The 13,866-nt window shown below is 48.7% G+C and overlaps 3 protein-coding genes across 3 annotated transcripts; all 3 read left to right on the top strand.

Moving 5' to 3' along the window:
- The first annotated feature begins 20 nt into the window (after nt 1-20).
- On the top strand, nt 21-1,278 carry BCR38DRAFT_227087 (uncharacterized protein). The gene has a single exon (XM_040854288.1). The coding sequence runs from the start codon at nt 410-412 to the stop codon at nt 1,025-1,027; it is 618 nt and encodes a 205-aa protein (XP_040715014.1). The 5' UTR covers nt 21-409; the 3' UTR covers nt 1,028-1,278.
- Nucleotides 1,279-7,496: 6,218 nt separating this feature from the next.
- Nucleotides 7,497-9,496, top strand: BCR38DRAFT_516645 (major facilitator superfamily transporter; the record flags this gene model as incomplete). Its single annotated transcript, XM_040865104.1, has 9 exons — nt 7,497-7,624; nt 7,757-7,780; nt 7,844-8,147; nt 8,217-8,226; nt 8,286-8,408; nt 8,461-8,680; nt 8,752-9,186; nt 9,251-9,404; nt 9,461-9,496. 9 exons carry the CDS (start codon nt 7,497-7,499, stop codon nt 9,494-9,496), a joined length of 1,434 nt encoding a protein of 477 aa, XP_040715013.1.
- A 1,804-nt stretch (nt 9,497-11,300) lies between these two features.
- Nucleotides 11,301-13,866, top strand: BCR38DRAFT_371152 (pseudouridine synthase). Its single transcript, XM_040857282.1, has 3 exons — nt 11,301-11,638; nt 11,699-13,282; nt 13,336-13,866. The coding sequence occupies exons 1-3, from the start codon at nt 11,352-11,354 to the stop codon at nt 13,508-13,510; spliced, it is 2,046 nt and encodes a 681-aa protein (XP_040715012.1). The 5' UTR covers nt 11,301-11,351; the 3' UTR covers nt 13,511-13,866.

Genomic DNA, 13,866 nt, shown 5'->3' with positions numbered 1-13,866 from the left:
ATGCAACAACCCTGGAGTCTACGCATTCTAAAGCCATACAACTGATTTATCCATCCTAGATCATGCATTCTACGTTACACTGACGATAATTCATCAATTTGATATCAGCCATTTCATTCAAGGTTCAAGTTTATCTTTGGGTGATCCACAAGTCCACTAATACCGAAACGACGTTCTAATCGATGGGGAAGGTGCGCACGCCGATCAAGAGGACGCATCCGCGACTCCCAGGACAGTTGTCCTAAACAGAGTTTCCGGTCTCCAAGTTCCTGCAGGACTATTCTTTTCCAACTTCTTCAGAGTAGGGACAGCAAGATTCACAATTCTCCTGGTCCATCTTTGCGTCGCAAAACTACACCAACTTTCGCACAATTGAAGCCCGCCCGCCCGCAGCAAATCGCACCTCTACATGCCGTCCCCTATAGTGAAGGCGACGCTCGCCTCGGCAGCCCTATCGAGCGCCTCCAACATCCTCGCCCAGCTCCTCGAAGCCTACCGTGCCGGTCTCCCCCTCACCTTCGACAAGCTGCAATTCCTCCGCTTCGTCGTGCTAGCGCTCATCACCTCGCCCCCGAACTACAAATGGCAGCAATTTCTTGAGCACAGCTTCCCCGCATACGACCGGCAGACCTCAGTCGGCGACATCGAGAGCCAGCACCATAAGGAGAAGGATGAGGGGCCGTTGTCGGTTTATGACGGCGAGCACGATGCAACGCGTCAGAAGCCGAAGCTCAATATAAGGAACACGATGACGAAGTGGTTCATTGACTGTATCACGATTGGGGCCATTTTGAATACGGTCGCGTTTTATATCTTGATGGGCTTGATGAAGGGCCAGACGACGGCTAAGATTGGGCAGAATATTAGGACCGACACAATCCCGCTTATTGTCGCAGGGTACAAGATCTGGCCTTTTGCGTCTATTGTCAGCTTTAGCTGTATTCCGGTCGAGAAGAGGATCGTGTTTCTTAACTTCGTTGGGCTTTTGTGGGGCATCTATATGAGCCTCGTTGCTGCGAAGGTTTGAGTTCCACTGGTTGCACAGAAAGTCTATGTGCATTTTCTGGATATTTAAGGCGGTGCTCAATGCTGCCCCTATTGACTGGTCTTTTTGTATCCCTGAGACTCAAGGGGCAATCACAATATGGTAATACATCCGTTGTGGGTGTTTTTGTGTTGCGAGTCAGGTCGAGCCAACAAGAGCCTTGTGGAACTCGGAGACAGGGGCCTGCGAAGTACGACATAGACTGTTTGGGCGGTGTTAGTCTATGTCAGTAGCGGATCACGAATGTAATTATCGTAGATGTCGCGTTACGATGCTCCAAGCTCTGCTACAGTTGCCACGATGAAGCAAAGACCCCGGCTCCCGACTGGCTATTTGCTGTCGTTTCCGGCCGGTTATGCCAGTTGGCTCTCAGTAACCGGATGGTATAGCTAGCACTACCACCATGGACAACAAGCAAGAGCAACCACATCATCCTTTGGGTGTGATTAATTAATCTTCCGGTGTGCAACTTGAACTCAGATGGATGTGCCTGAAACTGTGCTCGAGTATTTTCACTGAGGTGAGGTTTGATGCGGTTTACCACAGCAAGGCCTTAATACTAACCTGGATGACTGGTGAATTACATACCTTTGCATTGAACTTCAAAGCAATTTGCAATAGAGTCTGATATTCCTGGGAAAGCATTATGCCCCGAAGTTTCTTACAAGTTGACCTTTGTGCATGTTACAACTACAGAATACTCTCGAGTACTTGGTTAAGGACTGGGCGCTGTTATCATCAAAACATGTCCATCTGCTACTTATGAAATAGACAATTGACTTTTCTAACATTCACCTAGCGCAGTTGCCACTTGAATCCTATACGACTGCATTCACTTGTCCTCGTCATTACTCAAGTGAATAATGCTGTAATTAACCTGGCAAATTATGTACATTTCCTTGCAATAATCCCTCCTGTGACTTCATTCTCTCTGAACCTTTACACTACTTGAGCAAGACGCTATTTATTTAGCCCATTACCTAAATCCGAGCACTATAGGCTTCTGGCAGCATATTCCATCATCTACGATTAACTTTCACTTGCCATGCAGACATCATGGCGGTTTTTTGTAGTGCCATAATCGCCCTCATAGTCGTTACTTCGCTAGCTACAGTATATCAACTCCACTCCTCGGGGAAAACCAGCTAATAATATACTCTAGGCAATCCACCCTCTACTAAATACGTAAGTCCCATACGGATTCCCTGGGAAAGCAGAGTCATAGCCTAAACCTAAGATAATTTAGTTCCTTTGTGCGATTTCGACTCCCCCACCTGTACTTCTGTTGAGGGACACACAATAGAAATGAAGTGTATTATGGTGAGGAAAGAAAGCTAGGCTAGTGTTGTTGGTCTGGAACTAAGTAGTGGTGGTGGCTGCGCAGGTACCACCTCTGACAACTTCCCTTCTTGACCTTCGTATATAACCAGAATGCCAGTACCAGTGCGATCCCACAGTTTCTAGATTAACAGTAGGTTAGGAAAGCACTCTACTTAGCTCACGGTATAACTCTTTATAAAAAGTACATATCTACTATTAGCTATCTAACTCTCGCGTAGATCTGTCTCTCAGGATAGTATCACAAATTTTCTTTTAAACTAATTTACTGGTAGTATTGCCGGACGGGCTAAACCCACTAAAATAACGAAATCTAACAACAGAAAATATATGGGCAGAAGCTAAAGCGCCAGAGATGAGCGCCGGACTGCTATTTTGGCTAGAAAGCAACCAAAGGTATGTACACCGACCTAAAGAGGCTCTTGGGGGTGGAGGGGTGCCCAAAGACTATTAAATACACTTTTTAATGCAATCACGTGAAGAAATAGAGCACGGTAAAGCGGATAGACTTGAAGAACGAGGATACGAAGGAGAGGCTCGAAATTTTCCGTGAATACTACATGCCGGCTAAGTACAAGACCCTTACACGGACGCTCTATTATATATCAAGGGACTAGAACTCGCCGCATAACCCGTGCTCTTGGGTTTTCCGCCATTCGACCCAATGGTACCATCAGACCCTTATGAACACAGAAAGCCATAGTCGTCCTGGATTTCTTTTGTGGTCTGCTCAATGATCTGGCTACGCGGCGATGAAGCGGGTGGGAGGCACATCGAAATTTGTCTTTAAGGAGGGGAGTCCGGCTGTAAAGCGTGGAGGGGTGTCTTCACGCGCTTACCACACGATCCTGGAGGAAGGTCTCCTTTCATTCTACGAGGCAAGGGATCTTTTTCGGCAAAATAGCGCTCGAGTTCACACCTAGGGGGCACCCCAGAGTGGCTGAAAAGGTACAGGATCTGGACTTTCACACGGCCAGCACACAACCGCGATTTGAATCCTAAAGAGCATGTCTGGAAGTCTCTGAAGTCTAATACACGTGAAATCAAGGAAGCATAGTCAGGTCAATTAGGCTCAAATCGACGACTTATCAAAATCATCCCCCGCCGAACCGCTGCTGTACGAGCTGGTATAGCCATACTGAATACGAGCCTTTAAATGACTAAATTCATTCGTTTGTTTCTGAGAAATTGCGAGAACTGGTAGATAATTGCCTGACTGACGATGTTGATTCGTTTGGGTATTGGCTGGATTCAGGGTCGCATGGAGACTTTGTGCACTGATTGTACTAACGTCCCACACCCACATCCGGGACACCCCCACATGTGGGACGCCCTAGAAATGATGCTGACTTCAAGTTTTTTTTACACTTATTCTGATGCGACTACAATACAGCTTTCACCGTCACTAGGGTTTTCAGACTCGCTAGACTCATCTGTACTATCCTCAATTTCACCAGTCTCGATTTGAGCCTTCCGAATAGCCTTGATATTAGTAAACTTCGAATTAGGGCTCATCTTGACCTTCCTCCGCTTCCTAGCCCTACTAGCCTCAAGCTCTGCCTCTATTGCCTCAATCTTTCGCTGTGCGACAGCTAACTGGTAGTCCTTCTCATCAGAGCCCTTTTGAACTTTCCGAAAGAGTAGCCGCTGGGTATTTGGATCACTATCAAGCTTGCTGAATAAGCTGAGTTGATCTTGGAGCTCATCTCTCCTCTTAGGCGTTGACCAGGCTACTGCTGATGTCTCTAACGCCCAGTCCTGACTACTAGAGTGCCCTTTGCAAGTATGACTAGGCTGTTTGATTGGTGCTGACGTATTCTCAAGGAGCAGGGGCTCATAAGGGGTCTAGCTATGCTCGAAGGCCAGAGACCAGTATATTTCCATCCACTGATAATGTTCTTAACGGTCAATGCTGCTAGACGTGCCTTTCTATAGCAGAAGAGAAAGTTTCTCTTCCCTACGACAGTAGTAGTATCCCATTGGTTAAGGTAACCAAGCTCTTTCTTATAGGCTGCCTTGAGGGGTCCAAAGACTGACTGATCGAGAGGCTGGAGAACGTGGGATGTGTGTGGCGGTAAGAAAAGCAAGTGTATCTTGTTTATGAAGCAGAGGTACATAAACTCTGTCGTTTCGTGGCTACTATGCCCATCTAGGATAAGTAACCTAGTCTCTTCAGGGTCCTCTGGTTAAGTCAAAGGAATAAAGATCTTTTGTAGCCACTCAATAGCCGTAGAGTCTGACGTCCACCCATTCTCTGTTGCTGTAAACCTCCAGGCTTCGTATGGAGTCAAGTCTAGAGGAAACCACTGCTGCTGGACAGACTTCCCCTTGTATATCACAAGTGGGGGTTGTGCAGTACCAGTCGCAGAGATACACTCTATAAGAGATGTCCAAGCTCGAGATCCAGGCTGTTTCTTCCGTATAGAACGAGTCTCAGATGATCCTAGAACAAGACCATTTGATCCTCTACCTTCTAGAATACCTGTCTCATCCATATTGTATCGATTCGAGGCCTTAATAGCTTTGATCTCAGGGATAGCGAGGTATTTGAACCATTGCCTGATCACATTAGCTGGGGCTCCATTAGTACGCTGGGAATCGATAGCTCTGCTTCTCTGGACCTTGACTGAAGGGTTCCTCTTGATAAAAGCCTGGACCCAGTTCTTTCCAAGTGGTTCGGTGTCTCCGTGGATCTGTAGGATACGCTCGGCGAAGTCTTTGAGCTGTTGATGGGTTGGTGGGAGGCCTAGGGCAGCCTGGATTCGAACCCATTCAGCCAGATAGGATTCCTGGGCTGGAGAGAGCCTCTGGTAGTCAGTGAAGGCTATATCTCTTGACTGGGCTCCCTGAATCCGTCGTGAAAGAGTAGACCTTGGGACACCATGCTCATATGCTGCTTTTCGGAGGCTTTGACCGGTAGCTATTGCTTGAAGAGCTCGATAAATATCATCTTCGGTATATTGACTCATAGTAGTGTAAAGAAGACGTACGTAAAATATCGTAAAGATTGAATCGATATTGGTAAAGAAAAAAGAGGTTGAAGTTAGAGGCTAGCGGTGTTGATGAGGCATTTTTGGGTGTCCCACATGTGGGGGTGTCCCGGATGTGGGTGTGGGACGTTACTATAAGGACCTCCTGGGCTTTTTCAGTTATCTCCATCGACAATCATCCGAGTGCTACTGACAAGCCCATCTCCAGTTCTCACGATTCAGTAAGCACCAATATTCCCAAACCACCTACGAGATCTTTCGTTTGACTAAATGCACCTAGCGCCGAACGGCTTTTCCCTTGCCCATTAGAATGCCCTTCACTGTAATAACAGTCTGGTATCAACTCAACACTTCTACCCCTCCATCATTCACTGTGAGCGTGACATACTTTTACTTCGAAATCTATCGAAATCCTGCGTAGGCAAAGCTTGCCATCGTCTCATGGTAACTTTGAGTGGCGCTCTGATGTCCTGAGATATACCTCCTACCGACGCAGCCTTGACGCCAGGATCATGTGTTTGGTCGTTCGCAACACCATCCTCAAAACATGGCTGCATGCTGTGTTGTCAGCAATAGATAATCTTACGACTGCCCACATGAACCACATACCCCGGAACATACTTCGAGGCTGACTTACCAATATTCCAGCGTCGGCGGCCAACACCATCGCATCCTGAACCGTGAAAGGCATAGCGCCATCCAACAACGCAGCACACGGCAGCCACTTGTTTGGATTCGAAACTATAAACTAGCAACGTCCAATCGCGTTTTCGCCGAGCGGGCTATATGGGTCCTTTGGCTAAGCCCCAATCGTGCAGTTCCATGCACCCAACCCCTTCCTCGTTCAAGAAGGTGAGGCAAACCCGGTTGCTGCCAGATGCGAATGTTGCGTCACACAAGGTGGGACGAGATCCATCGCGGTTTGGTGCTTCTTATTGGCAGCGGATTCCTACTGGTCAGACTTGTGTCACCTACACCTAGACAGTCTTGTCACGTACTAACACCCGCCCACGGCCAACTCGAGTTCCGGAAATTCGTTCCATGCGATTCAAATTTATATGAGCCATGAATGGATTGCTTTGAGACGCCTCCCCGCTCAGCTGCTTGGATTCCGTGAGTAGGTGTCCACTTATACGCAGTATAACAACTCGATAAGACGTGACTTGACCCAGAATAGATGCTTCCACATCCCCCTCCCGGCGATGGTATCGCGGCGCTGCCTGCCTTTCCCGGCTAGCCCACCCCGCATTCTCGAAGCACAGTTTAAGTGCCGGAGACGAGCGGCCCCGCACCAATGGGCCACTTACCCCAGGTTCCACTATCCCCTCATCCAGTTTCTACCCCATGCCAGATGCATCCTTTGGGGCGCAGCTGCTGAGCTGAGATGATGGTCGACTATCGACTATCAACCAAGTAGCATCACTGTGGATCACAACTGAAGGACAAACCAATGAGCTTGTACAAGGATGGTCGGTCAAGGGAGGTGGCTGCGGGTTTTGGCTTGAGATCCTCTGCTTGTCCTTGAGCAGCAAATCCTCCACGGAAACACTTGGCAACCATCGGGTGAACCATCTTTCCTGAGATAGGAACGCCGGCCAAGATTGGGGAACCCCTGCCGAACTATTCATGCTTCGGATATGTAGTTAGCTGAACTGAATTGCTCCCGGATGATCAGTCGTGCCAGGTTATCCACGCAAAAACAATGGATGGCAAGCTCTTGGCCCTGACAATCACGGGGTAATTCCCTGTTCTGTTGATCCATAGAATGATGTCTGTCCTATGGGGTCCATTCGCTTCTACGAATAGCCAGTAATACGCCTTCCCCAGCTTGGTTGACCCGGCTATTGAATAAAGATATTGATCCCCTCCAAATCCTGAGTCGTGGTAGTGGTGCTGTTCGGCAATTTTACTGAACGTCTACCTTATCGGTAGATTATTTCTTGTTCCCCTCTTTTCCCCCGTTCCTCATCTCCGTCTGTGTCGCTGTCTCTGTCTTCAACGTCCTTCATTGACCTTTCTCCGACGCGCACACTGTCCACGACCGATTGCAGAACAATAAGATGGCGACTCATTCTAAAGCCGGATCGGTTCAGGACAGCGAGAACGAGAAGGCCACTGTTACCATGGTACCCGACGTGGAGCTCAGCAAGAATGTTACCAACGGCGATTGGGAGAATGAATTCCCACCCGAGGTGCAGAAGAGGATTTTGTGGCGGATTGACAGACGACTGATTACCACTGTCGGGTTTATGTTAGTGGCGGTCTAAAAGCATAGTGTTCCCATGCAACATCGTCCTTGCACGATTGCGATGAGATGAACAAAGCCTATTCACATTTCAAGACCCTTAGGCAACGGATAAAGCTAACATCTCGCGCCATACAGGTATTGCGTCTCGTTGATGGATAGGTCAGTAAATCCCTTATCCATACGTAACTAACCACCAGCGAAGCTGACGTACCGGACGTGCAGAACCAACCTCTCCGCCGCCAACATCGCAGGCATGGCCACCGAGCTCTCTTTGGTTGGCAACCGGTACTCAATTGCCTCCCTTCTCTTCTTCGTGACATACGTCATCTTCCAGCCGCCCTCGACGGTCATCGTCCGCAAGCTCGGCCCGCGCTATCATATAGCAATAATTACGCTACTATGGGGCTGCGTGATGATAGGCATGGGATTTGTGAAAGATTATGGACAGCTGGCCGCGTGTCGTGTGCTCCTGGGGATCCTGGAAGCTGGTTTCTTCCCAAGTTGTGTGTATCTTTTGAGTACCTGGGTAGGTTATAATTCTACCATGACTCCCTGGGAAGTACTTGAAGTGCTAATTTGTTGTTGCCAATAACAGTACACCCGATGTGAGCTCTACTCATAAACCAATGTTCTGCATGATACATCTACTGACGTATTGCCGTAGATGAGGTCGGCAAGCGATACTCCTTCTTCTACGTGGTGGGCTGTGTTGCAGCTGCGTTCTCTGGCATCCTCGCTTTTGGCCTAATGCAAATGGCCGGGCTCGCCGGGCTCACAGGTTGGCGCTGTAGGTTTCCAGATATATCACTTAGAGACCTTCTGCTAAAATTAAGTTTCAGGGATTTTCATCATGGAAGGTATAATTACATGTTTGATCGGAATTGTCGGATACTGGTTACTGGTCGACTTCCCCGATTCCAACCGAAAGTCCTGGAATTTCCTCAACGCGGAAGAATTGGCCTGGATAGTCAAGCGAGTTAATGCTGACAGGGGCGATGCGGTCACGCCCAAGTTCGAGCTCAAAAGATTCTTGGGTGCTGGCCTCGACTGGAAGATCTGGTGCGTTGGTTCCCCAACATGACAGACCCATACCCAGGAGTTTCCGTTTCGCTAACCGCTGAATTCCACAGGGCCTACGCCATGATCTTCTTCAACACGACAACAATAACCTACGCTCTCGCCTACTTCCTCCCCATCATCCTGAACAAGAACCTCGGCTTCAGCGTCGGCGCCTCGCAGTGCCTCATCGCGCCTCCCTACGCTTTTGCGGGCATCTACATGTACGGTATGGGCTGGCTCGGCGACCGCTACCACGTCCGCGGACCCGTTATTGTCATGAACATGGTCATGTGCCTCATCGGCTTGCCCATCATGGGCTGGCACAGGAGCAGTGCCGTAAGGTATTTCGGCGTGTTTCTCGTAACGGCCGGGGCGAATTCGAACGTACCCTCTGCCATGTCGTATCAGGCGAATAACATTCGGGGGCAGTGGAAGAGAGCTTTTTGTAGCGCGACGTTGGTTGGTTTTGGAGGTATTGGAGGGATCGCTGGGAGTTTGGTGTTCAGGTAAGGAGTTGCTGTGGTGCTGAAATGCTGTCCGTAATGAAAACTAACTACGTGAAAATTCTAGAGCGGAGGACGCTGAGACTGGCTACAGGCCTGGCTTGTATGCGTGTATTGCTTGCTCGCTTCTGTCAATAGTTATTGTCGGAGTTGTCGGCGTCGTCTTTTACTTCGAGAACCGCAAAGCCGACCGCGGTGAGAAGCAGTTGGAGAGCCATGACGTAAGTATTACGAATTGGATCAAACCAGAGGGAAATTGGACTAACAGCCACAATAGGAAGACTTTCAAGAAGGGTTCAGATATACATACTAAGCGTGTGAACTTTGCACCGCCACGAGGGGATCTCAGCAGCATGGAAATACCAGTATAGGTACGCCAGCGAGATTTATGTAGACGGACGGCCTCGTAATAACTCGATCGAAGCTATCGATTTTATACATTAATATAGTTACGATACCAACCCTACGTATCATGCAAGCTCCGATACTAAGATTAACTGGTACAGCTAGTGAAACCTGACATGGACTGCCGAGGTGTTCCAGGAGGGGTTTACATCTCTGTAGGACCTTGAGACACATGGAATACCTGTTGAGACACAGCATATAGTCTAATGTAAACTATCAGCTACTGAAGGTCTTCTGGGCCTCTTCATACGTGAAAGGCGTGGGCACGCGATAAGAGAATAATTACTCGGTGCCTGTCTCGAGGTCCTTCGTCATACGGATAATCTGCATATCTCTACTGAACTAGCCACAGCAATTACTAAAGCAGGAATAGTTAATATGCAAGATTAGTGAACAGATATCGCATGTTCCCTCGGCCAGCTGGTTATCTAGCCAACCAAGCTTTCCTAATACACAAACTTTACCCCATATATGTACTCGCATCAGGTTATTACCTTACGTATGTGGAACTAAAACTTGTTCGGTATCTTTCCGGTATTTCCTAAAGTCTCGTCGAGATAGCGTATCTAATTTTTACTTAGTCTACTTCGCGGTCTGTCTTCTATTATCACTATTACTACTTTCTTTTTCTATAAGATCTGGGGAAGGTTACTTCTTTCAGCATCGGTATGCCATACTATCTCCGTACGGAATAATGTCCACCTAGTGTATCTAAATATAAAATCCATTACAGTCTCCTTTATTTATCTATATTTATATTCGGGTACTGGTAATACTGCGATCTAGAACAGGTAGAAGTTAAGCATGTCTAGGATAGGAAGGTTATTACAGATGTGGAATTATTCGTACAGTGACAACACCGGTTTTTTAACTGATATTGCTACAGAGAAACCGATTCGACGATAACTACGCTAATAGTTACTAGTTCGTGTTAAATTTTCTGAATATAATCAAACAACAAATTAGCCAAATGTTTCCAGTCGTCGGTATCACTCACGTACTGCTACAAAAGCGAACAATGTCTCCCCCCGACAGATAGGAAGATATGGCCAAGTGCAGGGCCGAAGGTTTACAAAACCCTGCCTCAAACCAGAAGTAACCATCAGAGACGAGAAAAAAATATCCTTTTTTGGCCTTCGTATAAATCTCCGGCCTTGCCCAAGTTCTTCCACCTTCCCCAATTATACCCTCTTTGCGACGAGACGCGACGAGGCCTATGCATAAATCACCACACGTCTGCAAATGGTGCTTGCAGTTTCCAAATTCAGCTATTCGAATACCCTCCTCTACTGTGAGAATCATGACCTGCAAAAATGGAGTTATGTGGATTTTGGCCACCTCTTGGCTCTGACCCCTGGTAGTCGGGCCCCGCAGTGTGAATAGGACATGTGGAGTTTCATATGAAACCGCTTGAATTGGATGCGTTATTGCATATTCGGGAGATTATTGCAGTCACTTCAGTGATCACGGCTCTTTAAATGCCTACGATTTTCAAAATTGTCACTGGTAGAATTTAATAAGAACTAGTTCTTCGTCTAGTGTCTATCCAACCACAAAATATTTGATCAAAATCTGTGATACTGGCATTGCTGGGTTGATATATTTCAAGGTGCAGATTTGCCCCACTTGATGAGCTAGCTTTCTTATCGATAAGCAGTTTTCTTGTCCGCTATCAATTGAAGTGGGAAAGCCGCGATGCTGTTGCTTGCGTAACGATATCCAGCCATACTGGAGATAATGCGAATGCGCCAATTTGTCTCAAGATGGTTGCCGACAATAATGCCAACGAGCGCTCGGCTTCTTCGGCTGCACCTGTCGCGGATAAGTCCCCTACGACATCAGCTCCTTCCACAGACAGCAAAACTCTTCTCGACTCAGGTGTGCCGAAGGCAGATGGCCCGCCAAGTAATAGGCGCCACTTCGACTCGAGCAATCGTGGCCGAGGCCGAGGGCGCGGCGGCCAGCGCGGCAGAGGAGGCGGAGGTCGAGGTGGCCGTGGTGGTCGCGACGACGGCGGCAAGCGCAAGCAAGTCAGCCGGCAGGAATACAGGTTCGTTGCTCGTGTCCGGATTTCAGCCGCCGAAGCCAATACAAGCTAACCAGCTCGTAGCCGCGAACATGTAGATAAACGCACACGCAACACCGACACACAAGACCGCAAGCGACGTAAGGTGGGCGAGGACGGCACCGTCGTGTCCGGCAATGGCGATCCGAGCTACATGAGCATCCCCTTCGCGAAGGAGGAGATTGAGGCTGAGGAACGTCGACCCAAGCGCAAGGTCGCGGTCATGGTAGGATATGCGGGCACGGGATACCATGGCATGCAGATCAACCACAAGGACAAGACCATTGAGGGTGACATCTTTGCTGCTTTTGTGGCGGCCAATGCAATCTCCAAGGCGAACGCCGATGACCCTCGAAAGTCGAGCTTGGTGAGATGTGCTAGAACGGACAAGGGTGTGCATGCGGCGGGTAATGTGATCTCGCTGAAGCTGATCATCGAGGATCCGGACATTGTCAAGAAGATCAACGACGCCTTGCCGCCGCAAATTCGGGTATGGGGCATCCAGAGAACGAACAACGCATTCAGCTGCTATCAGACCTGCGACTCGAGATGGTATGAGTACCTCATGCCGAGCTACTGTCTGCTGCCTCCGCACCCGGAGACTTATCTCGGAAAAAAGGTGCTGGAGTCCATCAAGGAGCAAGGACAAGAGGAGGCATACGCCAGGCGCATGGCCGACGTCAAGGACTTCTGGGAGGATGTCGAGAAGAATGAGATTCAACCCATCATCGACGCCTTGGACCCTGAAACCCGCGAGCAGGTGTTGCGGCGATTACATGCAGCCGAGAATGATTCGACGGAGAAGCCCAAGTCTGCCGCAGGTGATAAGGTCTCGAAGGCACAAGATAAGGAAGCTCCCGCCGAGAGGATAGAGGAAGTCACCACAGTATCCGTCACCAAGGCAGAAGCATCCAACCCAGAAATCAAAGCCGGAAATGACGTTGAGTTGCAGGACTTTTCAGAAGAACAACCGGCTGGCGGAGCAGAGCCTACACTGGTCGAGGATCTTGACGCTTCCACGGCGACTTTAGTGAACCCCGAAACAACCGAGCTGCCTCAATCCAAGGTCGTGTCATCCGTCGATCTTGCTCTCAAAGCCATAAAAGCTACCTACGTCTCCGCCAAACGTCGATATCGTGTGACGCCAGAGCGCCTGAATCAGCTCCAAGAGACTCTCAGCGAATACGTTGGTACCCACAACTACCACAACTACACGATTCAGAAAGGACCTTCAGATCCTTCGGCTAAACGCCACATCAAGTCCTTCGTGGTGAACCCGAACCCTATTCAGATCAACGACACGCAATGGCTATCACTCAAGGTCCATGGCCAATCCTTCATGATGCACCAAATCAGGAAGATGGTCGGCATGGCCGTACTGGTGACGCGATGCGCGACGCCTCTTTCAAGAATTAGCGAATCCTATGACAAAAGCCGCATCAGTATCCCCAAGGCGCCAGGCTTGGGACTGCTATTGGAACGACCCGTGTTTGAGAACTACAATGCCAGAGCCAAAGGCAATTACGAGAGACCTGAGATTGACTTCGCCAACTACGAGAAGGAGATCCAGGAGTTCAAGGATACGCAGATCTACAATCGGATTTTCGAACTCGAGGAGAAGGAGAACTCGTAAGCACATTTTTTGGATGTTGGAACGAAGAAGACATACTAACCAATAATAGTTTCCACACTTTCTTCCACCAAATCGATAGCTTCAAGTCGGATTACTTCCTCTGGGTGACGGCTGGCGGGATAACCGCTGCCCATCAGAGGGTCGGCCAGGTTGAAGATGTACCGGAGGAGATGAAGGAGGAGCTTGGTGACGAGGGTGAAGACCCCGAGGGTGGAGAGGGCTGAGTTGAGCTTGACCTATGACATGTTACGCGTCTATATTTGCCACCCCATCATGACACGATAAGGAGATTGTCGACTTCTGGATGCCACAACAACATTCATGAAGAGGATAGATATGGCCTTCGGAGCCCATATGCTCCGCTTTTGCCCATCTTTAGACGCTGCACCATCATCACTTTGGCACGCAAGTGTGTCATCAGTAGAGCTAGAGATTCATTGCCTTTAGCCTGATATATCATCTAATTTTGCGTCTTTCGTCCTTGCCATTGTGCGTCCGTCCGTGTGCTGCTTGCTGCCATACGCTGAAAAGCAGAGATAAAGCATGCGGACCCCAAAACTTCGCCCTGAGAAAGGATATC

The sequence above is a fragment of the Pseudomassariella vexata genome, assembly GCF_002105095.1.
Source record: "Pseudomassariella vexata strain CBS 129021 chromosome Unknown BCR38scaffold_8, whole genome shotgun sequence".
NCBI lineage: Eukaryota > Fungi > Ascomycota > Sordariomycetes > Amphisphaeriales > Pseudomassariaceae > Pseudomassariella > Pseudomassariella vexata.
Note: the sequence above shows the minus strand (reverse complement) of the source record. Positions and strands in the feature narration are given on the sequence as shown.